General features: G+C 46.8%; 1 protein-coding gene across 4 annotated transcripts in view; it reads right to left on the bottom strand.

The window, feature by feature from the left end:
• The window catches only part of LRP4 (LDL receptor related protein 4), an 87,694-nt gene continuing 61,432 nt past the window's right edge, over positions 1 to 26,262 (bottom strand). For 2 of the 4 annotated variants that reach the window (XM_075425071.1, XM_075425073.1), the window contains exons 10-38: positions 25,886 to 26,020; positions 25,591 to 25,716; positions 24,344 to 24,574; positions 23,885 to 24,041; positions 23,317 to 23,534; positions 22,799 to 22,975; positions 22,099 to 22,224; positions 21,170 to 21,378; positions 20,448 to 20,529; positions 19,690 to 19,795; positions 18,524 to 18,725; positions 18,014 to 18,203; positions 17,630 to 17,761; positions 16,823 to 16,963; positions 16,004 to 16,090; positions 15,616 to 15,787; positions 15,370 to 15,532; positions 14,899 to 15,124; positions 13,199 to 13,502; positions 12,659 to 12,877; positions 12,213 to 12,347; positions 11,898 to 12,006; positions 11,423 to 11,567; positions 10,780 to 10,893; positions 10,350 to 10,473; positions 9,306 to 9,373; positions 5,794 to 5,881; positions 5,121 to 5,262; positions 1 to 3,345 (exon numbers count right to left, since the gene is read on the bottom strand). In XM_075425071.1, the coding sequence (XP_075281186.1) occupies positions 3,010 to 3,345; positions 5,121 to 5,262; positions 5,794 to 5,881; positions 9,306 to 9,373; positions 10,350 to 10,473; positions 10,780 to 10,893; positions 11,423 to 11,567; positions 11,898 to 12,006; positions 12,213 to 12,347; positions 12,659 to 12,877; positions 13,199 to 13,502; positions 14,899 to 15,124; positions 15,370 to 15,532; positions 15,616 to 15,787; positions 16,004 to 16,090; positions 16,823 to 16,963; positions 17,630 to 17,761; positions 18,014 to 18,203; positions 18,524 to 18,725; positions 19,690 to 19,795; positions 20,448 to 20,529; positions 21,170 to 21,378; positions 22,099 to 22,224; positions 22,799 to 22,975; positions 23,317 to 23,534; positions 23,885 to 24,041; positions 24,344 to 24,574; positions 25,591 to 25,716; positions 25,886 to 26,020 (4,664 nt within the window). In that variant the 3' untranslated portion in view covers positions 1 to 3,009. Of the gene's footprint in view, positions 3,346 to 4,510; positions 4,580 to 5,120; positions 5,263 to 5,793; positions 5,882 to 9,305; positions 9,374 to 10,349; positions 10,474 to 10,779; positions 10,894 to 11,422; positions 11,568 to 11,897; positions 12,007 to 12,212; positions 12,348 to 12,658; positions 12,878 to 13,198; positions 13,503 to 14,898; positions 15,125 to 15,369; positions 15,533 to 15,615; positions 15,788 to 16,003; positions 16,091 to 16,822; positions 16,964 to 17,629; positions 17,762 to 18,013; positions 18,204 to 18,523; positions 18,726 to 19,689; positions 19,796 to 20,447; positions 20,530 to 21,169; positions 21,379 to 22,098; positions 22,225 to 22,798; positions 22,976 to 23,316; positions 23,535 to 23,884; positions 24,042 to 24,343; positions 24,575 to 25,590; positions 25,717 to 25,885; positions 26,021 to 26,262 lie in introns of all 4 variants that reach the window. The other 2 variants (XM_075425074.1, XM_075425072.1) reach the window with 2 other exon arrangements.

The following is a 26,262-nucleotide window of genomic DNA, read 5'->3' as shown; positions in this document are numbered from 1 at the left end:
GAGTGGTTAAGAAAAGCTAAATTTATATTAAATTATCATCAACTCCTAAAATACTGAACACAGTGGTTAAATAACTCCAGAAAATCCAATGTCTCCAGTGAGTAACGTTAAAACCATTACACAGGAACACAGGGAAATCACTGACGTTAGCTCAAGACAGACAGGAGAGAGGTTTGCTTTTTACATAGTAAATCAGTGCTCAAGAGATCATCCTCCAGTGGCCCTTCTACATTCTTAGTATCTTAAGTGCAACGAGGGTCTTCTCTTCCCCAGAGTGGGGAAGCATAATGCACCTCCTAGGCAGCATCTCACTGGGGCTGTCTCTACGAAAAAGAAACAAATTTCTGCCCACCTCCGTGGTAGAGGAGAGGCTGCGGGGCATTTTGTTGCTCCTTTGTCACCGTAATCATTTGAGGAAAAGAGTAGAGAGCAGTTAGGAATGGTTGTTAGGCTGGAGTGTGTGGGGTCCCTTCTAAGAAGCAGCAGAGAATATTTACCAAGGTGGAAATCACAAGCACCATGAGTCTTTGAAAAGACTGACTGGGTTTTCATTTCCATTCTGCACTTGCCACTCGGACAGCAATTATTTTGACAGGCTGACTGAATCTCAAGTGACAGGTCTGGGCAGATGTTTCCCTTCACCCCTGTCCCAACTCAGGATTGTGGTGCTATTGGAGGGAAAAAAATCCCACAACCCCAAACCCAAAGAAACCCTGGCCTTCCCAGAAGTCAGAAAGCCTTCCTCCCTCATCCACCCACTCACTCCCAGCTCTGATGCCCCTGCACGTGGTTTCTGTTCAAATTGATTCTTCTGCCTACACTTCAGCCCTCTGGTGTTGTCCCCGCCTGAGGCAGCTTAGCCAGGCGGGGCCCATGTCAGTGATACACCCTCCTGTCTCAGTTCCCAGTTGAGTCCACGCGTCAATCCAAAAGTGCCTCTGCCCAACAAAAACAATGCTTCCCAGGCTGGAGTCAATCAAATAAATAATTAAATAAAAAATGAATTTAAAAACCCCCAACTGTCTGCGAGTAGGAGAGTCCCACATTAACACAGGGAGATCTCCAAGCCTTAGCTCCAGTTCATTTTCCACAGGAATGTACACCAGTCAGCCCAGTGGTGCAGTTACAAACAGTTTCACGCCACCCAGCCAGGTCAAAGCTGCAGCCTTCCCCTTTCCGCAAAGCTACCTCTGCTGTAAAAAGTACAGTCAACCCACTGGCAACTGTTGTGTTTTTCAGGGGCAGCAAGACTGTCAGTATATGAACAAGGTTAGATCAGAGTAGGACGGATTTTTCCTTTTTTTTTTTTACCAGCTGGAGAAATATCGCATGGGAAATGCACCCTCCCCACACTTCTAAGCCATACCCCTAGTGTATGTTTTGCTCTCTTTACACCATGGGTGGAAATGTACTTGACCTCTTCCCAGGAGATAAAGAGGTTACAGAGTTTGCCGTGAGAAATTCTTCCCTGGAAAGTTCTGCTTCCAAGCACCTGGCTTAACACTTAATATTTTACCATTATAATATCCATATGACTTGAGGGGTTAATATAAATCTCATTTTTGAAGAAGCATCAAGAGGTATTTTCTCTGTTTTCTTTCCCTCTGAACAAACAGATGACAAGAGAAGTCAAGGGAACATGAAAAGGTGGTAATAGTCCTTGGGAGCATGCAAGCCCCAGCTCCAGACTCTGCTGGGGTATAACTGCAAGGGTAGGATTACGTCCTCTAGAGGGTAAAGGCCTTGGAGGCCAGAGAACAACTGAAGCTCATGCAGCTGATGGGAAAAATGACTTCACAAGGAGAGCTATTTAGTGGTAACAGAAGAGCTTAAAGTGCAATTCTATCTGATAAACAACTATTTAAAATGGCCCTTACAGCTCCCTGATTGTTGTCTCCTATTCCAGGCCAAATGGGCTCAGCCTACCAATAAAGCAGTTCCTATCCGTCAGGACTGAGCATTCCCCTGGGAACCACTCGACCTAGGAATTCTCTTTCCCTCATTACAGTAATCAAAGGTCCTAAAGGCCAAGAGAATTGGGACCTTGAAGAACTGGGACTGGTGGGGACTTAGCAAATTTTATTTTTTTAATATACCACTTATGCAAAGGCAAGGGTACTAATTCAGTCTTGCTGAGATCCATTTCCCTCCATTAGCTCTGCAGAGCTAAGAACAATGCCAATCTCTTCTTTCCTTCAGTTCAGCACTCAGACCCCAGTACCCACAGGGAGCAGTTCTGCAAGGGCCATTTGCTGACTCTTGTTCTTCCAGAGTACAAAAACGTTGTAACACAAAAGGGGGGAACAGGAGTAGTGTCCACTGCCAGCAACAGACACAGTGCTCCGATCTGAGCATTCCCTGAAGTTCTCACTAGCAGATGGGACAGTAAGCAGTGGTGCTGTCATGAAGCAAGTCACGGCAACTGTGATTACCCTCTTCATGCCCTTAAAAGGTGACCTGATGCTGTGTCAGTGTCCCCTTGAGCCCCAAAGTATACCCCATCTATTCCAAGACCTCTCTCCAGTTAGAGACCCCTCGACACAAAACCTCAAAGAGTGCTCCTAGTGCTGGAATGACTAGGGGAAATTCTGTAACCAGGAGCTAGCAATGAGGCAGCTCTGCTCTCTTCATGGGCATTGACTGTGAGCTGCACAGCACAGGCCTTGCAGGTTGCCAGCGAACACAGAATCTGAGCCAGATTCAGGCCAGAGGAGTCACTGCAAAAGTTAATGTGGCAGCTTCAAGGAAAAGGGAACATATAAATAAACCACAGACAGTGAAAACGAGCCAAAAGGGTCTCCGGGTTCCAACCCACCCATCCTCCCTCTCCAACCACAACAGCACAGCTGCCCAAGCTCCTTGCTGAATGGCAGTCACAGTCTCTGGGCCCCTTGCAAGAGAGGCTGGTCTCTGTGCCCTTCCTTGCCTAGCAGGCAGAGTCCTGTCCTGTCTTTTTTGTGCAGAGCAGAGGCTAGGGAGGGTACGAGCATTTCCAAAGTCGCATGTACTTTAGACCTCGCTCTCTGTGGAGGGCTTGCGTTGGTGTTTCCAGCCTGTATCTGGGAGTGAGCCACGCCGTTCAGGAGTGGCTGCTGCTGTGTTAACACTGCTGCATTCAGACTGTTCTTCCTGTAGCAGCTGCTCAGTTTCGGTGTCATCCAGCGAACCAGAACTAGCCTGGATAGAGACCGTGTCTGTCTTCACGCAGACATGGTCCCGGAGGATCCCTCCTCGGGAGCTCCGAATCTGCTTAAGGTCATCCCATTCAGAATCATCACTGGATAAAAGGCATATCCCCTCCACAATCTTGATCTTCTCCTTGGTGTAGCCGTGGTCAGGACCAGTCTAGGGAGCAGACAGATGAATGAAAAAAGACCAATACATCTATGGAAAAATATGACACGGAGCAAAGCAGAGCTGGCATGTAGACAGCGAAGCAGACAAAAGGCTGGACCTCCACGTAAACAGCCACCGGCTTTGACTGTCACAACTGCAGAACCTATTCTAAGCTTCCCTTCACGTCTTCACCACCCTGAGACAAATCCTCCCCGCAAGAGCTCTCATTCCAAACTCCAGGAGTCTCCAAATCATGGCAGAGGAATGAGGATCAGCTGGCTCTTCTAATTCAGCTATATATATTCCCTGACAGCAGGGAGTAAGAATGACACTGAGCCTAAAAAGGAAGGGGGGGGGGGGGAAAACAAACATCCCCAAAACAAAATGTGAAGTAGGAATGGCTAGAAAATTTCATGGTAAAAGTACGCAGGGAATCGATTCTAGGTCTGCAATATCTTTATGTCTGAGCTGTTCTAGATTTGTCTCTCAGGAAAGCACAGCTAGAATACCACTGCTGAGTCTGAGTCTCACAGTGATACAGGGGAAGGATCTTATAGGGAAAGAATGGAAATTATTAGAGGCTAACAGGACCACACTGGGATTGCAGTAGTGAAATCTGTCTAACTTTGCTCACTGACAAATCAGGAGCACTAGGACATCTGATCTATCCCTGAGGAGACAGTGGAGGGGGTGGGGAAATAATGAATCTGGGTACATCTAGGAGCAGCAGAATTAAGAGAACAGTGGAAAGGATTTAGATTCTCAGAGAAATAGTCCTGGATTATCTTTCATAGATAAGGCTAAAATGGCAGGAAATTTTGAGAAATCTATTGGATAGTACCTTTGAAAAACAAAGCCAGGGAAAACTCTCCTCTGCATAAGTCTTACTGTGATCCCTGCTAGAGGAACTAAGTGATCTAACAGATCACCATGAACAGTCCTACAGAAATTATCTTTTTCAAATCTCACATACTGAATATAAGTAGCCAAAGCCAAGACCAAAGGATCTGCCACAGAAAATTAACTATATTTTCTGGACAGACAGTAGAGCTGGTTTGAGAACATAAAAGCAGGGGGGGAAACCAAGAAAGAGCAATTAGTATGGGACAGTGCTTGAGCCACACAACAGAGCTTGAGTGAGGGAGGCAGGATCAAACACACCGAGCAGTGATACCTGACTTGAGGATGTGGACGGAAATCAGAAGAGTGAAGATGAGAAGCTATCTGAGTGATAAGAAAGCTTCTGAGGAGAAAACAGAGGAGAAACTAAGTGCTGCAAGATATCATACTAAACCTGCTCCATCCTGTGGCACACAGGGTGGACCTCTGCAGGGCCTTCAAAATGCTCCATTCAACAAGGACTCCAGTTCTTTTCCTATCCCAACCCTTCCAGGCAGTGCACAGCCAGGAGCCACATTCTTGCTACCAAACCCCTTCTGGCTACCTGGTTCCCCTGGTGACTGTGCAAAGCAACCTTGGTGCAACTGTCACTAACCAAGACTGTGTCCAGAGAAGACAATTCCCTTTGACTCCTGTACTTTAAAAGCCAGCACCCAATGCAAATGAAATATGAGCCACTGTAGAAGTGGGGAAGAAGCAAAAAGCTAAACTGGGGAAGAAGTGCTGCTGGTTGATCTCCATGGGAGTCTGAGCAATTCACTGAAGCTGTCATCCTATGTCCTAGAAGTAAATGCTGGTAAGTTGCAACATTTTCACATACTAAGACCTGTACTACTCAACAGCAGCTTGAGCTGGGCTCCCATGTCCTTAGTAGCAGCTCTTACCTCTTTCTTATAGCACAGCTGGTTGTATATGGTTGGTCTGGGAATCGCTTCAATCTTCACCTCCTGGGTAGATGTCCGATATGAGGGGTTACTGTAGGTTAGGTTCCCCAAGCCAGGGTCCGTGAACTTGGCCTTATTATGCCTACAGGGAGAGAGCTGTCAGAAGAGACACAGGGCCCTGCTGCCAGGATCCAAAGTTCCTGAGTGCTCAGTGAGTGTAAAGCTCCAGTCTACACTGTCCCTAAAGAGAGAGAATGCTGGCTTCACCTAGCTCTTCAGCTACCAGTACATTCACTAGCTACCAGTACAGCAAGCCACTGCCATGTAACCACAAAAGCTATAGTAGCAGTAACTGGTGAAGCTATCTGCCAGAAAGCACATGAGCTCACATATGTACCAAGATACGCATTATCTCACATCCCTGTCCATAAGTCATAAGCTCTCTGCAGAAAATTTAGCCAATAAGGCTTCAAATAATAGAGCTGCATGCCCAGCACTTCAAAAGCACAGGACTCAAACCTCGCAAATAAAATCATCAAACACTGTTTCCAATGGAGAACAAAGCGATTGTAAGTGACAATAAACAAAGATGAAATGCTTTCGGGAGCTTTCTTCTCCTACAGCCCTAGATTTTACTGTTGGCCAGGAGAGGGGGGGGAAAAAGATCACTTACCTATATATAATTAAAGCAGCAATAAGCAGCAAAATAAACAAGACGCTGAGAAGACCTCCAATAACGTAGCTGACATGCAGTCCTTCTCCTGAAAGTGAACAACAAGGGTAATTTATGCACTCTCTTTAACTTCCTCATAAGGGTGACATTATGGTGGGTGTGTATTACAGGCCACCTGACCAGGAGGAGGAGGTTGATGAGGCCTTCTACAGGCAGCTGCAAGCAGCCTCACAGTCACAGGCCCTGGTTCTCATGGGGGACTTAAACCACCCTGACATCAGCTGGGAAGACCATACAGCTAGGCAGGCGCAATCCAGGAGGTTCCTACAGAGCATCGATGATAACTTTCTGATGCAAGTGGTGGAGGAACCAACAAGGAAAGGCGCGCTGCTGGACCTTGTGTTAACAAACAAGGAGGGACTGGTGGAGGATGTGAAGGTCGGAGGTAGACTTGGCTGCAGTGACCATGAAATGGTCGAGTTCAGGATCCTGCGTGGAGGAAGCAGGGCGATAAGCAGGATCAAAACCTTGGACCTCAGGAGGGCTGACTTTGCCCTCTTCAGGGAGCTACTGGGAGGAATCCCGTGGGCCAGGGCTCTCGAAGGCAGGGGGGTCCAAGAGAGCTGGTCCGTCTTCAAACAACACTTCCTCCATGCTCAGGAGCAATGCATCCCCCTGAGAAAGAATCGAGCAAAGGAGGCAGAAAACCTGCATGGTTAAACAAGGAGCTTCTAGCGGAGATCAGGTGGAAGAGAAAGGTCCATGGAATGTCAAAAGAGGGACAGGCCACTTGGGAAGAGTACAGGAATGTGGTCAGAGCGTGCAGGGATGCAACGAGGAAGGCCAAGGCTCACCTGGAATTGAAGCTGGCAAGGGATGTCAAAGACAACAAGAAGGGCTTCTTCAACTACATCAGCAGCAAAAGAAAGGCTAGAAACAATGTGGGGCCGCTGCTGAATGAGGTGGGTGTCCTGGTGACGGAGGATACAGAGAAGGCAGAGCTACTGAATGCCTTCTTTGCTTCAGTCTTCAGTGCTAAGACTGGCCCTCAGGAATCCCAGGCCCCGGAGGTAAGAGAAGAAGCCTACAGAGAGGATGACTTTCTCTTGGTCGAGGAGGACTGCGTGAGAAATCAATTAAGCAATCTGGACACCCACAAATCCATGGGCCCCGACGGAATGCACCCATGAGTGCTGAGAGAGCTGGCGGATGTCATTGCTGAGCCACTCTCCATCATCTTTGAGAGGTCCTGGAGGACAGGAGAGGTGCCCGAGGACTGGAGAAAGGCCAATGTCACTCCATTCTTCAAAAAGGGCAAGAAGGAGGACCCAGGGAACTACAGGCCGGTCAGCCTCACCTCCATCCTGGGAAAGGTGATGGAGCAGCTTATCCTCGAGGCCATCATCAAGCAAGTGGAAGAAAAGAAGGTTATCAGGAGTAGTCAGCATGGATTCACCAAGGGGAAATCATGCCTGACCAATCTAATAGCTTTCTATGGTGACATGACTGGCTGGGTAGACGAAGGGAGAGCCGTGGATGTTGTCTACCTAGACTTCAGCAAGGCTTTCGACACAGTATCCCATGATATCCTCCTAGGGAAGCTCAGGAAGTGTGGGCTGGATGAGTGGTCGGTGAAGTGGATTGAGAATTGGCTGTTCCGTCTGAACATGAGGAAGTACTTCTTCCCTCTGAGGGTGACAGAGCACTGGAACAGGCTGCCCAGGGAGGTTGTGGAGTCTCCTTCTCTGGAGATATTCAAGACCCGCCTGGACAAGATCCTGTGCAGCCTACTGTAGGTGACCCTGCTTCGGCAGGGGGGTTGGACTAGATGACCCACAGAGGTCCCTTCCAACCCCTACTATTCTGTGATTCTGTGATTCTGTGAATGGCAGAACTCAGAGGGTTGTCATCAGCGGCGCTGAGTCTAGTTGGAGGCTGGTAACTAGTGGTGTCCCTCAGGGGTCAGTACTGGGCCCAGCCTTGTTTAACTTCTTCATCAACGACCTGGATGAAGAGTTGGAATGTACCCTCAGCAAGTTTGCTGATGACACCAAACTTGGAGGTGTGGTAGACACACCGGAAGGCTGTGCTGCCATTCAGCGTGACCTGGACAGGCTGGAAAGTTGGGCAGAGAGGAACCTGATGAGGTTCAACAAAGGCAAATGCAGGGTCCTGCACCTGGGGAGGAACAACCCCATGCATCAGTACAGGCTTGGGGTGGACCTGCTGGAGTGCAGCTCTGCGGAGAGGGACCTGGGTGTCCTGGTGGATGACAGGTTAACCATGAGCCAGCAGTGTGCCCTGGCTGCCAAGAAGCCCAATGGGATCCTGGGGTGCATCAACAAGAGTGTGGCCAGCAGGTCGAGAGAGGTTCTCCTTCCCCTCTACTCTGCCCTAGTGAGGCCTCATCTGGAGGACTCTGTCCAGTTCTGGGCTCCCCAGTTCAAGAAAGATGAAGAGCTACTGGAGAGAGTCCAGCAGAGGGCTACGAGGATTGTGAGGGGACTGGAACATCTCTGCTACGAGGAGAGGCTGAGGGAGCTGGGCTTGTTTAGCCTGAAGAAGAGAAGGCTGCGAGGGGACCTAATAAATGCTTATAAATATCTGAAAGGGTGGGTGTCAGGAGGATGGGGCCAAGCTCTTTTCAGTGGTGCCCAGCGACAGGACAAGGGGCAATGGGCACAAACCGAGGCACAGGAAGTTCCGTCTGAACATGAGGAAGAACTTCTTCCCTCTGAGGGTTACAGAGCCCTGGAACAGGCTGCCCAGGGAGGTTGTGGAGTCTCAGTCTCTGGAGATATTCAAGACCCGCCTGGACAAGGTCCTGTGCAGCCTGCTGTAGGTGACCCTGCTTTGGCAGGGGGGTTGGACTAGATGACCCACAGAGGTCCCTTCCAACCCCTACCATTCTGTGATTCTGTGATTCCACTGGATAATAGTGACCTCAGTGTAACGCCCAATACAGAGGTTCTGCACCATACAGAAGTATGTAAAGTAAAATGTCAGCACACCAAGGTTTAGCAGAAGGTTTTGTTTTGCTTCATATGAAACCAAATATACAATAGCACTTCCTCCTACCCAGGCCCCAGCAAACCAAGGAGCATCAAGATCTCTGTAATGGGGGTTGGATAAGGATGAGTTAGACCCCCTTGCCGACAGGTTACTCCTGCAGTGGGAAACAATTACCCTAGTCAATCATCCTCAACTAAACACAAAGGGGACGGTGAAGAAGAATATCATTAATGGGAAGAGCCCAATGGATGAGGTGCAGGATGAAAGAAAACAGAACTATTCTTCAGACAAAAGTGTCACTTGGAAATGTCCCCATATAGGCTAATGAACGTGTATGACTGATGTTCATCCTTAGACACACTCTGCTCTGCTCAGAGGGCATTCGAGTAATTCAATCCTGAGTTTCAGAAATTTGAATTTCAAACACTACGAACTGGAATGCCCTGGGTACATTTGGAGGAACAACCCTGGTGGAGAAGAGTTAAAGAAAAGGAACTCACCCATGGTTGCCAACACTGCCTCGTTGGCATGAGTACACAAGCCTCGCCTAGCATCTTTGTCAGAGCAGCTGAGTGACAGAAGGACAGTTAGTTACTGAAAGTAGTATCAAGAGTATCAGAGGTATCAAAAGACATGATGGGACAGGCTAGTGCTGGTAACCCTTTCATTTCCATTTCAACAACAGAAGCCTTCCTTTCTCTTCTTCAGTATCCTTCTATATACAGAGAGGATCACATACATCTATATAAAGGGGTGCGTGCGTGTATATCCCAATTACAGGTCTGCAATAGCTTTATATCCGAGTCATTCTACGTTCACCTCTTGGGTACATAGGCGCATACATACATCTATCAATCAGAACACAAATGTCAGCATCAGTGCTGATGCAAAAATCAGAACATTCTAGAGTCAGCACAAAGATCTTCCCATCCGATACATCATACTCAACAAAACAGAAGTTTTGCCTTGTAAATAACCCAGCCGTATATTACAGAACATATTTTTTTGCTGGGCAGTAGGAACAGCAGGCTGTGGGGAATTAGCAGAACAAAGTCTCTTAACTACCTGCTTCGTAACTTAAATGATAGAGCTGCAAAGGTTCTGTTCTACCCCAAAGAAGCTATTCCTTTGTGATCAGGGCAAAACCACTTCCTCAGATGTCTGGCTGAGGTCTGAGACGCCTCAGCGAATTGAAGCAACAGACTCTACTCTTCTCCTCTCAGAAATCAGTTCTTAAAATTAGGAGTACAAAAATCAATCGAATGACAGGGTCTTAGGAGGATTTTAACACTTCAGCAGAATCAGCCTAGACACATATTTCAAGAGAAAGATCTCTGCACCTCTTTCTCGCCAGCTCAACAGTGTGCCACATTCTTTGTCAAAATGGTTTTCCCCATTATGAACATGAAGTCTGGAGCTGGTACAGTCTCTTTTGGCTAGGGAGAGGTATGTTTGGATGATGACAACCAAAGGGGGCTTGCATGTTACACCTTGCACAAGCTGTGACTTTCACACCCCAATTCCAAGAGAATAAGAGCACTTACTTTCCTTCCACTGCTTCCAGAGATGTGAGAGGTTTAGTTGTTGAGATACCTACTCTGCCAGGTGGTGTCTGACTTCTCTCATGTACGCTGGTGGGTTCAGGACCAGGAGGCACAACACCAGGAACTAGAATAACAGAGAAAAGTAAGCAGGACCCCAACTTTGTGGGACAGGTGAAGAAGTCTGGTAAGTGACAGGCAGTTTCTGAAATGGCCTATACAAGCAGCTTTCCCATCTCAAACCCAGCCTGTCAGCAGAGAGGACAGAAGAAGGCTCTATTGCTTACAATTGCCTTACTTCCAGTATACGACTCGGCATAAGCTTTTATACACCGAAGAGCTTCAGATGCTCTGTTTGCCAGTGCCACTGCATAAGTAGTGACAGTGGCTCACTTATGGAAGCTGCTTCCCAAGTGACACTCAGTAAACTCACTAGTAGAACAGGGCCGCCCATCTGGTTCATCTGGACACGCGCAGACAAAGTCAGAAGCCCTGGCAAAGCAGAGGTGAGTGCAGCCTCCATTGTTCACTCCGCAAGCATTAGCACCTGGAAGGAACAAGCAATTTTCTAAATATGTGGGAGATGACCATGTAGGAGCTCAGAGCAACAACCTTTTTTCCTGCTCAGCCAGTGATACTTGCTAGAAAGCCAGCAAGTTACCCTGCTATGGCACATACCCTTCATCTGACTGCTAAGAAAGTGATAACAATACCTAGACACTGGTGGCATTAGGGCAGTCTTGAAAGGAAGACACTGGAAATCATTAAACAGGAGCCTAGTCAACACAGCTGCACAGATTAAAAACCACAAAGCTTACATTCTTCTGTTTTAACACAAAGTCAGATGAACAACACAGAAAGTGATATTTGCTAATCAAACCTGTAACAGAACGCTGTTAAGATGTACTTGACGGAAATGTCACAGGTAAACTAGGAACATATGCAGGGAAAATGCATTAACAGTTTGAGTATAAGAAAGGATGCCAGTCTCGCGTGACATCTACAGTAGCACAGTGGTTCTAGAGTTCTTCTTGTCTACAGTTAGCATTTGCCTGAATCAAGGTCCTCCTATTTACCTGTTTGTCTTTGAGGGGAAACCACAATGATATCCATCAGTCCTTCAACGTTGGCTAGGACTGTCTCTTTGTTCCGCCCAGAGTATTTGTCCACTCTCTGGATAGATTTAGTTTGCCAGTCAGTCCAGTATATCCACCTATCCTGCTGCTCAGGGAGACAGCAAAGAAAAATCACATCCATCAGCATGTTTAGCCACTTAGACACAGGACACCCATAAAAAACACATCCCAGTGGCAGAAAGCCCAAAACAAAGGCCTTTTCAACCTCTTCCCCTCTTATAATAAGGAAGATGACTGTCTACACCTCACACGAGTTGAGACAAACTTCCTTTGTTGGCTCCGCAGAAGAGTCAAGTACTATCCCCCTCAGCCATCGTGGTGTCCCCAGACTGTAATAATTCCCTGTCCCCAAGCTCTACTGTCTGAACTCATCAACACACCAGGGAGAACGGCTGCAGCAGGAAAATCCTCATACCTGTGTCAGAGCAAAGGGATGTGACACCTGGCTGACCAACACTTGCCGTAGCTTCCCGTTGAGATCACAACTCTCTATGCGATCAAGATGCGCATCCACCCAATAAATCCTGGAGGAACAGGGAAAGGGTTGAGCTTCCATCTACACAATCACTCTTTACTTTCTAGTCATTTGCTAGCCAAGATGGATCACACACACACAAAAAAAAACCCCAAACCCACCGCACTACTCCAATAAATCAAGCTAAGAAGGCTAAAAAAAAAGAGTCATTATATCCCTTAACCCTATGCAAGTATAGGAAAATCTTTCACTGACCTCCTGGTGTCATAATCCAAAGTCAATCCATTGGGCCAGCCTAGATCAGTGTTAATCAGGATTTTACGTTCAGAGCCATCCAAGTTTGCCCTTTCAATTTTAGCAATGTGACCCCAATCCGTCCAGAAGAGGTACCTGAACAAATAAAAGGCAAGTGTAAGAAGAAAAGAACATTTCCTTTAGCCTAATGAAAGTTTTAGTTATGAATTAAACTGCCAGATTCTTCAAGTTCAGAAAAGATCACGTGGTATCTGTAGCTTGCTTCTCCCCGATATCTGCCCAACCCCCAAATTCACTGTCTGCCTGATTACGCCTGTCACTCAGAGTCAGCCCCTTACTGGTACGTGCAGATTCACATGGCACATCTCTTCTTCCTCCCACAACCTCCTCTTCCAATCTGCCTCTATACAGCCCTTCTCCCTGGCCCACTAATACCCCATACCTACCCCTTTTTGGGAAAGACAGCAATGGCTCGGGGCTCATCCAAGCTGTTATTGATCAGCACCTTCCTGGAGCTTCCATCCAGTCTAGCTACTTCTATGGTATTGCGTCCTGTGTCTGTCCAGTAGAGGTTCCTGGCAACCCAGTCCACTGCTAGGCCATCTGTAGTCTTCAGACCCTGACCAATAACAGTTTCCATATTGCTGCCATTCAGATCAGACCGCCTAAATGGACATCAATGACAAATTGCAGTGAGGAACGGGGAGCTCCTGGAAAGCCTTCACACCTCCATGTGTGATCCCCATCAACCACAACGCCACTTCATACTGCTACCTCCCTAATACCTCTTTCCACATAGTCTCAAACAGGTTAAACACACCTTCAGCATTTAGTTCAGCGATACACATGACGTTGTGTACCAAAGACAAGGTGTAAGTAGCAGTGTATTGCCAGCATCTCAGTTTCCCCAGCTTATTGGCACACTCTACAGCTCACTGTGGCACAACCAGCACAAGTAGCTGGGTGACCGGGGCACTGGCACTCACCTGATAACATCAAGAAATACATCTGTGTAGTAAATCTTGCCATCCACACTATCATAGTCCAGAGAAATGACGTTGTTCAGTTCAGGGACAGGTATGTGCACATCTGTGTGGTCACTGGTGTCCAGTGAGATACGACGGATGGAAGCACGGCTAGAGAAAAGTAGATAGGTCTCTGGAGAAGAGTCACACGTCTGCTCATCTCTCTTCAGCTGGATGCCAGTGGGGCAGGCACAGGAGAAGCCAGTGGGGTGAGGCAAGCAAAGGTGGGAGCAGCCACCATTACGAACTCCACATTTATTGAAGCCTTTAGAAATGGGGAAAATATAGTTTAAGGATCAGTGTGGTCCCACAGATCAAACCTTTATCTTGAAGGCTACATACATGCACAACTTGCTAGCAGCTGAGTTCATCCTCACCATCCCAGCCTTGCTGGGAATCTACAGCCCTTCATTCTGAGACTGCCTCCCCCTCCCCTCCAAGATCCATGGTGGGTAAGGGCACAGTCAGGCATGGAGAACAAGAAGGCACAGAAGAAGGACGAGCATTAGGAGCAAAATCTTGACCTGCATTCCTTGCTAATCATAGTTTTCCCATGGAAAAAGGAAGAGCCAAACGCTGATAGATTCACACAACTGCAGTTTAGATTTATTATTGCTGCAAATGGTAATGCCCACAGAAAGATCCAACCCTGTGGGGAAGCAGCGTGACAATGCACCAGAGGCCAGGCTGACAAAGAAGCTTCTGTTTCAACTTAGCTGCACACAGTGGCAAGTAAACAAAGGCATCAGAGAAGCCTGCTGAAACTGCCTGACATATTAGGGTCATATATTTTTTAAATTGAAAAAACCCAGAATACATTTACTAGGAGGGGATAAGCCCAGAAGACAGGTGCAGGGAGTAGGAAGAAGACAACAGTGATGTGACAGCTAGAGTTTTGGTCAGCTTTAAGCTACATTTTAAAATTATACTGTCAAGAGTCATGTTCTGCTGTTAGTAGTCACAGGAGACGCAGCACAGAGTTTTCTGTAGAAGTATGTATTGGGGAAATTCCACCGAAATAAAGCCACAGCACCAAGCAACAACTCCTGCTGAAGGGCAAGGAGGCAAGATGGGGTTGTATAGGATCCCCAAAGAGTAACACAAGGAATCTGACTCTGGAACACAATAGTTGGAGACCATGATATATTCAAAGCAATTAAAGAATCCAAGATTTTGTAGACCAAAGTGGCAGATAGGAAGATAAAGCCTGCAATGGTTGGGAGAAAAAATGACTAGAACTTGATATAAGGTTTCAGCAACTAGCTTAAGAGGAGTTAGTGCTTTTCGGAGTTAAAAGAGGGAAACTGTACAATGTCAGTAGACTCTGGTGAAGCCTAATTGGGCATGACTCATTCAGCCCTCCTAAGAAAATGGCTCTGCTGTGTGTGAGAATGAGGTTGTAAGTGCAACCCAGTGAAGGAAATGCGATGAAGGAGGTCAAAAGGCATGCAGTAATACACAACCAGACCTACGGAGCTGGGTAAACAGGGAGAAGTGCAAAAATAGTTAAACAAGAGGGGAAAAAAAAAAGAAAAGGTGATTTTTGAGAAGTTACTCTATCACTCACGCTTTACACCATAGGACTCTTTCCAAGACAGCTCTGCAGGGCTCCCCTACTCACCACAGACACCCGCTGATTAGGGAGCAGCCTAGAAACTCACCCAGGGGCCGTGCCCTGTCAACAGCTTGAATGTCCATGAGACCAGGCAGGTTTGCCCTCACCAAGATGACGTTGGCACCAGTGTCCTTGTCAGCCCTGTGAATGCTGCGAGTTTGCCAGTCAGTCCAGTAGATGTAAGAGTCCAGCAAAGTGAGGCCATAGGGATGTTGCACTGGAGACAGCAGGGTGCGGCGGTTAGCACCGTTGAGATCTGCAGCCTCAATCCGCTAAAGAAAGAAGTAAACATCAGCCTCATACTCAAAACACTGAGCCTCTTGCTAGCAATTACTGTATTAAGTGGAAAACAGAGTCTAAGCAAGTGATGTTATTCAAGCACACTCTCCCTATAGCCCATACTCTCAGAAAAGCTTATGTTCCCCTTGCTCTTTTGACAGCTTGCTCAAGAGCTTCAAAACAGTCTCCAGGCTACCAAAGATCCAGTAACAAACAACGCTGAAGAACAGAATCAGACCTCAGTATGTGCATCAGCCCAGAGCAGCTGAGACCCAGTCTTATCCACTGCCAGTCCATTAGGCCAGCCCAGGTTGTTGCTGATTAACACCGCACGTCCAGTGCCATCCATCCCAGAGCGTTCCAGCTTGGCATTCTCACCCCAGTCCGTCCAGTACATATACCTGGGGAAAAGCCAGCAAGTATTATGGAAACAGAGGTCAGAAGTCCTGTTCTAAGCCCTAAATAGCCTCTTGACAACACTAACCCCATCTCATGGTATAAAGCTATTGCCCGAGGGCTGTCCAGGTTCTGCCAGACCAAGACTTTCCTCATAGAGCCATCAAGGTTGCCCACTTCAATCCGGTTTGTTCCTGTATCTGTCCAATATATCTTCCTGCCAATAGCATCCACAGCTAGCCCATCTGTAGTCAACAGTCCTGAGAAAACAGAAAGGTGTATGGGTCACTGGTCATCCTCCCAGCTTAGTCCAGAGCTTCTGGTATTCCCCTTGTGCACCTCATCAGGCAGTTGGTTTAGGCTTTGCTTATCCTTCCACCGAAAATTAAAAGATTATTCTACCAGGGTATCAGAGAATCTCTCTTTTCATGCTACATGGAGGTGGCGAGAGGCTTCCAGACCAAAATCTCTCTTACCTGTTGTGATGATGTCCTCAAATTGTGAGCCATCGAGGGCAGCCCGGCTGATTTTCCGCAGCGTGCTGTCCGACCAATAAACCTTTCCTGGGTGGAAGAAGAAAGAGAAACTAAAAAAAAAAAAAGTCCACAACAAAACCAAACCAAACCCCAACAATCAAGCAGTAAAATCCTTAAAAAACAGATCCAGGTCTCTGACTACCAGCTACGCCATTCAAAACAGATCTGACTGCACAGGAATAACAGCATCACAAGACTGTTAAGCTACAGTGATAAAACAGCACAAATGATGTTGTTCCAATCCTCCTCAAAACATGTAGGAGGAGAGGCACTCTGACCTTTACACAAGGCCAGAGAACACATAACACATTACCAGATAGTAGCATAGAGTCCCACATCTGATTTATCAAAATGTCCCAGAAGACAGCAATCAGATCATCTACCTTACTGTACAACAATAGGTTTACATCCAGCACAGCATCAGATGTTTAATATACACAAACAGCCAGAGTCTCAGTTCTACTGCTGCTGTAAAAGGCCTCAGCAGGAGAAAAGCTTTCTTAAATCAAAAATGCACAGGAACCTCACTCAATCAATATAGCAGGCAGTTTTTTCCACATAGTTGGGTTTCTCTGTTTTCCTCTTAGGACATTCTTTTCATGATTGGAAAGGAATATTTGCAGCACATACTAGAAAAAAACTGTACACAAATTCACAGCCTGCAGTAAGATCGGCACCTGGATCTTTACTCTGACATTTAGATATGAAGTCACTTGTTGCCTTTCAAACAGACAGTTGGACACGCTAAGAAGTTCAGACCTTCACGAGGATCCACTCCAATTGCAATGGTGTTCTTCATGGTGACATTGACTGAGACGACAACATCTGCAAAGTAGGGAATATCTAGAGAGACCATCCGGATGTCAGTCCTTCTGGCAAAGATCAGAAAGCTGGTCATTCCTGCAGAGTTGAAAATGGAGAGATATCAGCAAGGAGCAAATTCAGCCAACTGTTTATCAAACATTCTGGAGGTGACATCCACTTCAGTGGAAAAGAAAAAGTCTCAGGCAAATCTCAGCTTATGGGGAGTCTGGGTACAAAAGCTTTACTGAGCATTACTGAATGTTTCCTTACATCCAAGTTGAAAAGGATTGCACTCATAGAAGAGTTACTTCTAATTTCTGTTTCCCACACATATTAACAGAAGTCAGGTTTTCCCTGCTAAGGCGAAAAATTGGATGTACTACAGCCTGAAGCCAAGTGCCTTCCACAGTCCTCAAAAAGAGGGTCCATGGGAGGAGAGTGTACAGACCTATTATAGAATATAGCACCTTGTACTTAAAAAAGAATCCACCTCAAGATTAGGGCAAAAGTATGGGGGAAAATATGACATGTGGTTTAGCTGCCCAACATAATTTCAAGTAAAGTTTCTTCTGCATCAGCCCAGTTATCAGTAAGTTTTTTCATAGTAATTCCCACTCAAATTGAAGGTACAAGCATTAAATGGGTTTTTTTAATGGGTAAAGCAGCTAATAACATAAAAGTGAATTTTGTTCTCCAACAAGGTAGGAACGAAATGTGGCTGCAATACAAAACTGCAGTGAGGATCCTACAGAGGGGACTCACCAGCAGAGCAGGTCTTGCCATCAGATTGCAGGTTGATCCCAGTAGGGCAGGTACAGCTGTAACCTTTTGGAAGAGGCGCCAAAAGGCACAGGTGACTGCAGCCTCCATTGTTCACTTCACACACCGTACGTACTACGGGAAAGAGGATGAGAAACCCATAAGCCAAAAGCACAGGCACAAGACAGGGGTGCAACAGCTATAGAAATGGACTCTAGAATGCCCTTCAATACCAAGCCAAGAGTTATTCTCATGGTCTTATATTCCACCCAGAGTCTTACGGGATTGAGGGCTGACAGACAGGTCAGCTCCTTGCAGGAGAGCTGTGCCACATACCAGAGCCTGAGTAAGCTCTCAGCTCAGTGTGGATTGGGGCGAGCTCTGTACCTGGTGGCCTGTGCCGGTGGAAAACATGAATATCCATAAGATTCTCCAGATTGTCCTGCAGCGTTTCCCGAGCCTGCCCAGTCCTTCTATCTGCGCTCTGGATGCTTTTGGCCTGCCAGTCTGTCCAGTAGATTCTCTCTCCATAAAGAGTAAGTCCAAAGGGGTGAGGCAGATTGCTCCCAATCAGCACCTGGTCAGATTACCCCCAGCCCCCCAAAAAAACATTACTAAGAAGTCACTAAGGGAAAGAGGCTTCCCTTGCCCCCTCTCAACATCATAATGTACAGCCACAGCAAAAGGAGAGTCATGGAGCAACATCAAAAGGAGGTTCCCTCACACACAGTTTACAACTGAAAGGGAGCTCTTCTCTCCCAGTGAAAGGAGCTCAGCATGTCTTGATTTGGAGATTTCACTTTCAACTGGAAAGAGAGGCAGGGGCCATCAGCACTCTGTGCTCTAGGACTTACACCTCTGGCTCCCAGATTCCCTCCTCAAAGATGGCTTCCTTACCTTCCTGTTGCTTCCATCCAGACTGGCATACTCGATGGTCTTCATGCCTGCGTCTGCCCAGTACAAGCACTGTGACTCATAGTCAATGGCCAAGCCATTAGGCCATGTCAGGTTGGAGGAAATGATCACCAAGCGGTTTGAGGCATCCATACCAGCACGCTCAATTTTAGGGCTGGCTCCCCAGTCAGTCCAGTACATGAACCTGAACACAAGCCCAGACAACAGTGAATCCCCGCACTCCTTCACTGCCACTACGGATAGGCAGTGTTACAGAGAAGCAAGAGAGCCTGGTGCCTTCAGGCCCTAGCAGGAAGTAGCAGTATACTAATATTTTACTCATGCCCAGCCTTGGGTTCTTGTAATGTACCCAAGATTATATTCAAATTTATATACCTTCCACTGCCCATGGGTTGGCCTAATTAAAACAGAGAAAAATTTCAAGATAATAGTTCTAGGTAGAAAAATAAACCACTTATTTACCCGTCTCCACCATCGACCCTTTACACTCTTGCTGCACTGGTCTTCCAGTAATCCACTCAAGGAAAGAATAGCACACTTTTATTCAAGTCCTTCAATGCTTCTAAAGCAATGTCTGGCAAGCTTTTTCCTATCCACCTTATCCCTAGCTCCACATCATCTTATGATTCAGAAGCAAAATCCTTTATTGAAACCATCTGTTTCTGTTACTCTACTCAGATTTGCTTTCCATGGCACAGTTGATGCCCCAATGCTCTATGACACAGTGCTTTCAAGCCAAGAGGCCACTAATGTTACAGCTTGCTTGAGATCAGCAGTAATTCTGACTGAACTCTGGTTGATAAGCAGAGAGCTTGAATACAAATTTAACTTAGATGTGAAATAAAGAAATAGAAAAGAACTAGACGGCCTCATTCTCAACATTTTTTGGACCATATTTTTAGTTATTATGTCCCCAGGATAAACAAATGAAAACACCAGCCAAGTCCTGCAAGCTCTACAATACAACAGGCAATTATCCCTGCTTATCTTTTTCCACTAGCACCCAAAATTAGGTCTCTACTTTCAGTCTTTTGCAGGATGTAGAACAACAGCACCAGAGAGAAAGACAATTGCAAACAACCAAAGAATCTAAACATCTTTAGATATGCAATAATTGCCATGTCATCTCAGAAGAAAGAATCTCTCACCCTGCAACAGGGTCCACCACAATATCTCTAGGTCTGTCTAGGTTCTCCCAGATTAGAACAGTTCTCATGGTCCCATCTGTGTTGGAGACCTCTATCCGATCTGTTCCTACAAAAGTGAAGGGAGAGAACAAGAGAGATCAAAGACTTCTGGAATTGCAAGAGCTAAGACAAAAAACATCCATACAACAATGCATTCTTCCACTCCAGCCATAGTTAGAAGGCAGATAAGAATTGTGGCTCAACGTGTCACCTTCCATTAGATCCCTCAAATCACCTCTGTGGCTGTCACTGATGCGGAGTCCTGTATGGATGTAAACCAGCTCTTTCCTAAGCCCCCGAGGTATCTACGCAGGCATGAGAGAACAGCTAGAAAAGAATCACCTTCCTTACATCTCTCTGAACTATGACTCTCCAGCAGGGAATATCCTCCAAATACTACCTGCTGCACCCCAAGATACACTGTTGGAAGACACATAAAACACACGAAATCACAAGCTCTGCAGCAACACAATAGTGGTGCTTGACTCCTACTAAAGACCTTTCTGCAGAATTAGTACTGGGGACACTGTAAAGAGAATTAAACTAAGGATTCCACCTCAACTCCCACTTTGTCAGAAGCACAAAAGGTGAAACTCCATCTTTTGCTAGACACAAACAGGCAAATTTGCAATGAAACAGATAGGACTACTCTGCTGTTTTTCAGTTTTCATGATTAATAAGGAAGACAGAAGCCTAGGTAAAGCAGAGGATCCCAGTACCTGCGTCAGTCCAGTATAGCTTGTTGGTGACCCAGTCAATTGCCAGTCCAGCTGGACTTTCCAGGCTGGTGTCCACCACAACCTAAATTAAAAAAAAAAAAAAAAAAAAAAAAATCCTTGTGAGATTAGACCTCAGGGAGAAAACACTTGCCCAATGCACTACCCATTCACAAACAACGTTAACTTTCAAATGGCAAAAGCCCAAGTGGACCAATGCCATACGAGAGAGAGCACTAAGGACTTAGAAGTCCGAGTAAGTCTTACGTTTGCAGAAACATCTATTTTTCATGTCTGTTCAAACTGCAACTCCAAACTTTGAACTCTGTTCCCCTCATTTATGGCAACATCAGCCTAAGGGTATGCGTAAAATGCATTCCCAAGGAGCGTGGCTCTTGCTCCAAACGTAGTGCATTGCAGAGGATTCAATACTTCCTCCTTTCAGATTTTAGGGTTACAACAAAGGAACTGACCACAGCTTACAAATCAATGTGTTTTATGTCCCAATTCAAGGTTTTCCACACAAGCAGGAACATGCATCAAACTTGTATATGAAGTGTTCAGTGATCTCATGGCTCTTTTGACCCAGAAGTAAGCAAACTAACGAACAATGAATGCAGCATGAACTGCAGCTCCTTAGAAGGCCAGTGTACCCCAGTGGCTTCAAATCTAATGCTCAAGGAGTCTCCTGACTAGATGACCTCCACACATAGTTAACACTGTACCTCCTGGCTCGATCCATCCCATTTTGCTCGGCTGATTGAGTCGGTGCTAACATCTGTCCAGTAGACATAGTCATCCTTTGAGTCCCAGTCTAGAGCCACAGCGCTGCGAACATCAGCAAGGGGGATGACATCATCTGATAGGTCATCTGTGTCAAAGCTGATCCGACGGATGTCCATCCTTCGGGCAAAAAGCAGGAACTTGTCAAGACCTGATCAAAGGTCGAAAGGTCTTCTTTTAATTTCTCTAAGTTCAACAACACAGTGATAAACACAGACAATTCCCTGCTATATTGAACCTTAAGCACTTATATCTCTCTCACTGGCAGGTCACAGCCCAGGATTTTTCTGTTTTTGCAAAACATCACCGAGCAGGATGGGTGGGGGGAGTGGGGAGAGGGGAACAGAGTAGTAGGGAGCTGCCTCCTGGGGGTAACCTACGCTGAAGGAACAACATTTTTCTTTAAAGCATGCCATAGATCTACCTCCAAATCAAAGAGCTATTTGAGAATTGCTCTTGTGAATCTAGGGGACAGTTGGCCTAATTCTTCCACACGGTTGCAAACCAAGAGAAACTGTGGCAACGAAGTGGACTCAATTTTTTGCTCATCATTGACACAGCTCCTATGCGAGTTTTAGGAAAACAATCAGCTGTGACAGGTAGCACGGCACCAATAGCAGCCCTGAAATAAGGAACCAAGGATGGAGCTTCTCTGTATCCCATCCATCAAGCCTAGCAAGGGCAATGGGAATACAGAATAGGGGAATGCATCAAAAAGGTGAAGCCTCCTCTGGCGGGGCCCTTAATACTACCAACTCAGTCTATCCAGCTGCATCTCCTCGGAAGCAACTGCTGCTGCTTACTCCCACTGCCAACCCTCTGCCACCCGCTGAACATCTGAGCATGCAGGCTGTGGTCCCACCTCACTTACTCTGGGCGCAGGCATGGCTGCTGGTCTTACGGAAGCCTGTGGGGCAGGCGCAGGTGTAATCCTTGCTGCTTGGCAGGCAGAGGTGAGTACAGCCCCCATTGTTGGCCCCACAACGGTTTCTCCCTGCTCAAGTAGCCAAAAACAAAAACAACCACGCATAAAGCGAAGAGTAAAGAAAAGAGGAAAAACACCAGTCAAGGGGTCAAGACCCACATGGATAAGATTACTTATCTACCCAGAAGTTAATGAGAATAAGGAAACTTATAAACTAAAGTACTAATTTCATTTGTAGGGTTCAATTTTAAAATAAAGCATTCAACTCAATCCACTTTAGAGCAGATTACGGCAACTGAAGAGGAATAAGGGAGGTGTCACTCATTACTAGTGACCACTTAACGATTCCTCCCGCTCCCAAAACAGCTCTTAAGGCATTAACAAGTCACAAGTATTTCTTACTGAAATGCCTCCACTGCCACGTGTCAGCAGGGGGAGCTGTAGTAACACCTAAGACCAGGTTACCAGGCCTGAGAGACCCCAACTGAACTGCCAGAGAGAGCAAGTTCTGCAACAGCTCTGGATGGAGGTGGTGGATGTGCTGGTATGCTGGGTTCAGGCTTGCCATCTCCCTGCTTTACAGGGCGGTGGGTGGCAGCAGGTCTTCCAGTGGCTCAGAATGGTTCTCTACCCTCTCTGCAGTTACCTGCTGGCTGGCGCTGAGGGTGCAGTGTGTGGATGTCCATAGGGAAGTGGAGTTTGTTGCGTATGATCTCCTGGTTCTTGCCTGTGAATTTGTTGGCACTGTTGATGCTCTTGGTGTGCCAGTCTGTCCAGTACAAACTGTCCTCAAACACGGTGATAGCAAACGGGTGTGGGAGGCCTGTAATAAACATCCCATACACACATATGATCAGGTCCAACAGGACTCAGACTAGCAGGGAAACAAGGGAAAGCTCTTTCCACTGCCCCTCAGGCCTTGCCACAGTTAGCCTGCTCAGATCCACCTTGCAGTAATACCACAGACAATTCTCCTCTCTCCTGTCCACCAAAGACTGGGTAGCAAACCCAGCCCCTCAGCAGTGGCAGAATTCATCCCACAGTGAAAGAACATGAGACAAGCACAGAAGCAGGAGCCAGCGGCTCTGAAACTCACAGTAGCACTATGCTACTCTGTCATCTTTAATGCAGAGAGCACTCCCTGTACATAGCCCTGTCACTTACCTTGGCTAATAACAGCCTTCCTATTCCTCCCATCGAGGTCAGCTCTCTCAATGACATGATGTTTGGCATCCACCCAGTACATTCGATGTCCTGCATAGTCAATGGTCAGTCCATTGGGCCAGAAGAGGTGTGTATCCGCAATGATGCGCCGATTAGAGCCATCCATGTTGGAATACTCAATGCGGGGAGTGTTGCCCCAGTCGGTCCAGTAGATAGTGCTGGAGCAGACAGGGAGAGAGGCTAGGAAACTCATGCCCCACATACAACACCCAGCATCACTCCCTATCAGGGCAAAACAGTATTAGTCCTGTGACCTGAAGCATGAAACTGGGTCACAGCCATGGGAGAACTGACAGCCAACAAGATAACGCTCAGCACTTTCAGGCTGGTGAAACCTGAAAGGCCCAGAATAGGAGTAAGGCTCTGAAGGACTCCAGTATTTCCAGGTTCCCCAAACTGGCAGTACCAACTGAAGGCTTGAGCCCAGAGGCAGCCTTTTTGACCAAGGATGAGGCTTTCAACGTTCACCTGTAAGCACCTGCATGAAGGGCTCTATGTTTTCACTCACCCCTCCATAGGATGTAGGGCAATTGCTCGGGGCTTCTCCAAGTTCTGCCACAAAAGTACTTTCCTGTGAGTGCCATCCAAGTTTGCTACTTCAATTCGAGATGTGCCAGAGTCTGTCCAGTATAATTTGTCATGGATCCAGTCAATAGCAAGTCCACCTATCTCCAGGGGAGAATGAAGCACCGAATGAAACCAGGAGCAGGATCTGCTCAGAAAAAATAGCTCCCTTTCCCTCTCAGTCTCAGATGAGGCCCAATTCAGTCCTCCTGTCTCTTCCCCCATCAGCCAAGATTAACTCCAGGGGGACACTGATCTCACATCCATTACATCCAACCCATCCCCTTGCTCGAGGAGACGCACTTGATTTTGAATGCTGGGTACCCACTTCTCTCCACTCACCCACCCCTGTTCTCACAGCATGGTCAGTCCCCAGACTTTTGCCTTTTTTGTGGTGACGCACCTGGGCTCTCCAGCCCTGTGGAAACTACCTCTTCCACATTGCTACCATTCAGATTGGCCCTCATGATGCGATCGAGAGTGACATCAGACCAAAACACAAGCTCCTTGCTGTGGTGGAAGTCAAGGGCAATGGCATTTTCCAGGTTGTTCAGGAGCAGCGTATACTCTGAGCGGTGAGGCAACACTTGTCGGATATCGATGCGATTGGCAAAGAGCAGTACTGGCTCTGGCCCTGAGAATACATGGGAAGACAGCATTAGAGTACTTTGACGGGGTCCTGTCTACCATTCCCTGTGCACCAAGTCCCAGAACACAGTTTTGCAGTACTGGCAGCAAGAAATCAATACCCAGGTGCAAAACACTTCAGAGAGCTATTTTCACATCCTCAGTACACAGTCCTAAGTCAAAGATGAGAGTTTTAAACCTTTCGGCAAACATTCACTCAGCAAGAAGTGATCATTCTAGGTCCCACCTAAACCAGCCTCACCTCAACCTCTCAAAGCATACCACTAGGCAGCCACTTGGCAGCTGGACTATAGTTTGCTTTTCCTGTATCCATCTCCTAGCCATACACACATGCTCTATCACATCTTCTACCCCAGACAAGACACAGTTAAAATCTGCCTTAGCCAGATCTAAATGCAGCAGGTACTTCTACTGCAAAGGGAAAAAAAAAAACCCCACCCACAAACCAGTACCAACATCCTTTATGGATTTCATTAAGGTAATTCCTAATGAAATCTTAATTCTTTAAATGGAATTTCTAATTCCTCAGCTCCTACTCTGAATAAAGTTAAACAAGTATACAGATGTCCTTAAAAAAACAGCAGCCACTCGCAGCATTCAGGACTGATGACCAGCATCAAGGGTCAAACCACAAGGAAGTGTGATATAACCTCTCTGAGTGGAAAGGTTAAGACACTTCCTGAACAGAGACAGTGGCAGAGGGCTGTTTTTGCCCCAGGGTCTGGATCACCAGGAACAAGAAGGGACCAGGCAAAAGAAGGCAAGGGCTGTCCTGCTGGCAGGGAAAGGAAACTCAACTATCTATCTCTCCATGCTCAAAATCATGCAAAATTTTCACAGGCATTCACCAACAGCCTGGGCATTCAAACCCAGGTACTTCCTTTTCTTTACATGTTGGCTTTGAACAGCATAATGTTGCCAATGAAGCACTGGAGACAAAATTATGAGAAATGGACCAACACACACACACACACACCAGAATAAGGTTGAACTCCTCTTTACCTAGAGCTTTGCAGCTACGCTTGTCAGGTCGCAGCTCATAGCCTTGCTCACACCAGCACTGGAAGCCTCCTTCACTGTTGGTACAGCCTTGGCTGCAGTAACCTTCCTCAGCACATTCATTCACATCTGCATGTTACAGAAAAAAGGGAGAAAGTTACCGTTAGATCATCAACAAGCCAGGCAATCTCACTGAGAGCTTGCTTCTGCTTTCATACTCTGATATGCACCCTATCATAGCTGTCAACTCCAAGCACATCGAAGCAGCAGGGAGGAGGCTACTGCTCCAAAAACCCACCATGGCATGATCGGCCATCTTCCAGCAGCCTGTAACCTGTGTGGCAGGTGCACTGCACCATCCCTCGTACCATCTGGCACTTCTGAGCACAGCCACCGTTGTTGATGTTGCAGTTCTCCTCCCCTGTTCGTGGACCTGCAAAAGGAACACGTGAAGATAGCTGAGCTGAAACCACAAGGCAGCTGCTTGTGTCCTCAGCTGTTAGGCAGCAGTCGCCCTTCAGAACAGGCTGAGCAAGAGGGGGAGGACACAAGCTGTGCTGGAAGCTGCCTCTTTGCAGCCAGAACTCTCCCCCACAGGCCACAACTAAAGGGGACAATGAAGCTCAGAATAATATGCTTCTAGGATTCACTATCTCTGCAGACAAACTTTGACAC

Source organism: Opisthocomus hoazin, chromosome 7, assembly GCF_030867145.1.
Source record: "Opisthocomus hoazin isolate bOpiHoa1 chromosome 7, bOpiHoa1.hap1, whole genome shotgun sequence".
NCBI lineage: Eukaryota > Metazoa > Chordata > Aves > Opisthocomiformes > Opisthocomidae > Opisthocomus > Opisthocomus hoazin.
Note: the sequence above shows the minus strand (reverse complement) of the source record. Positions and strands in the feature narration are given on the sequence as shown.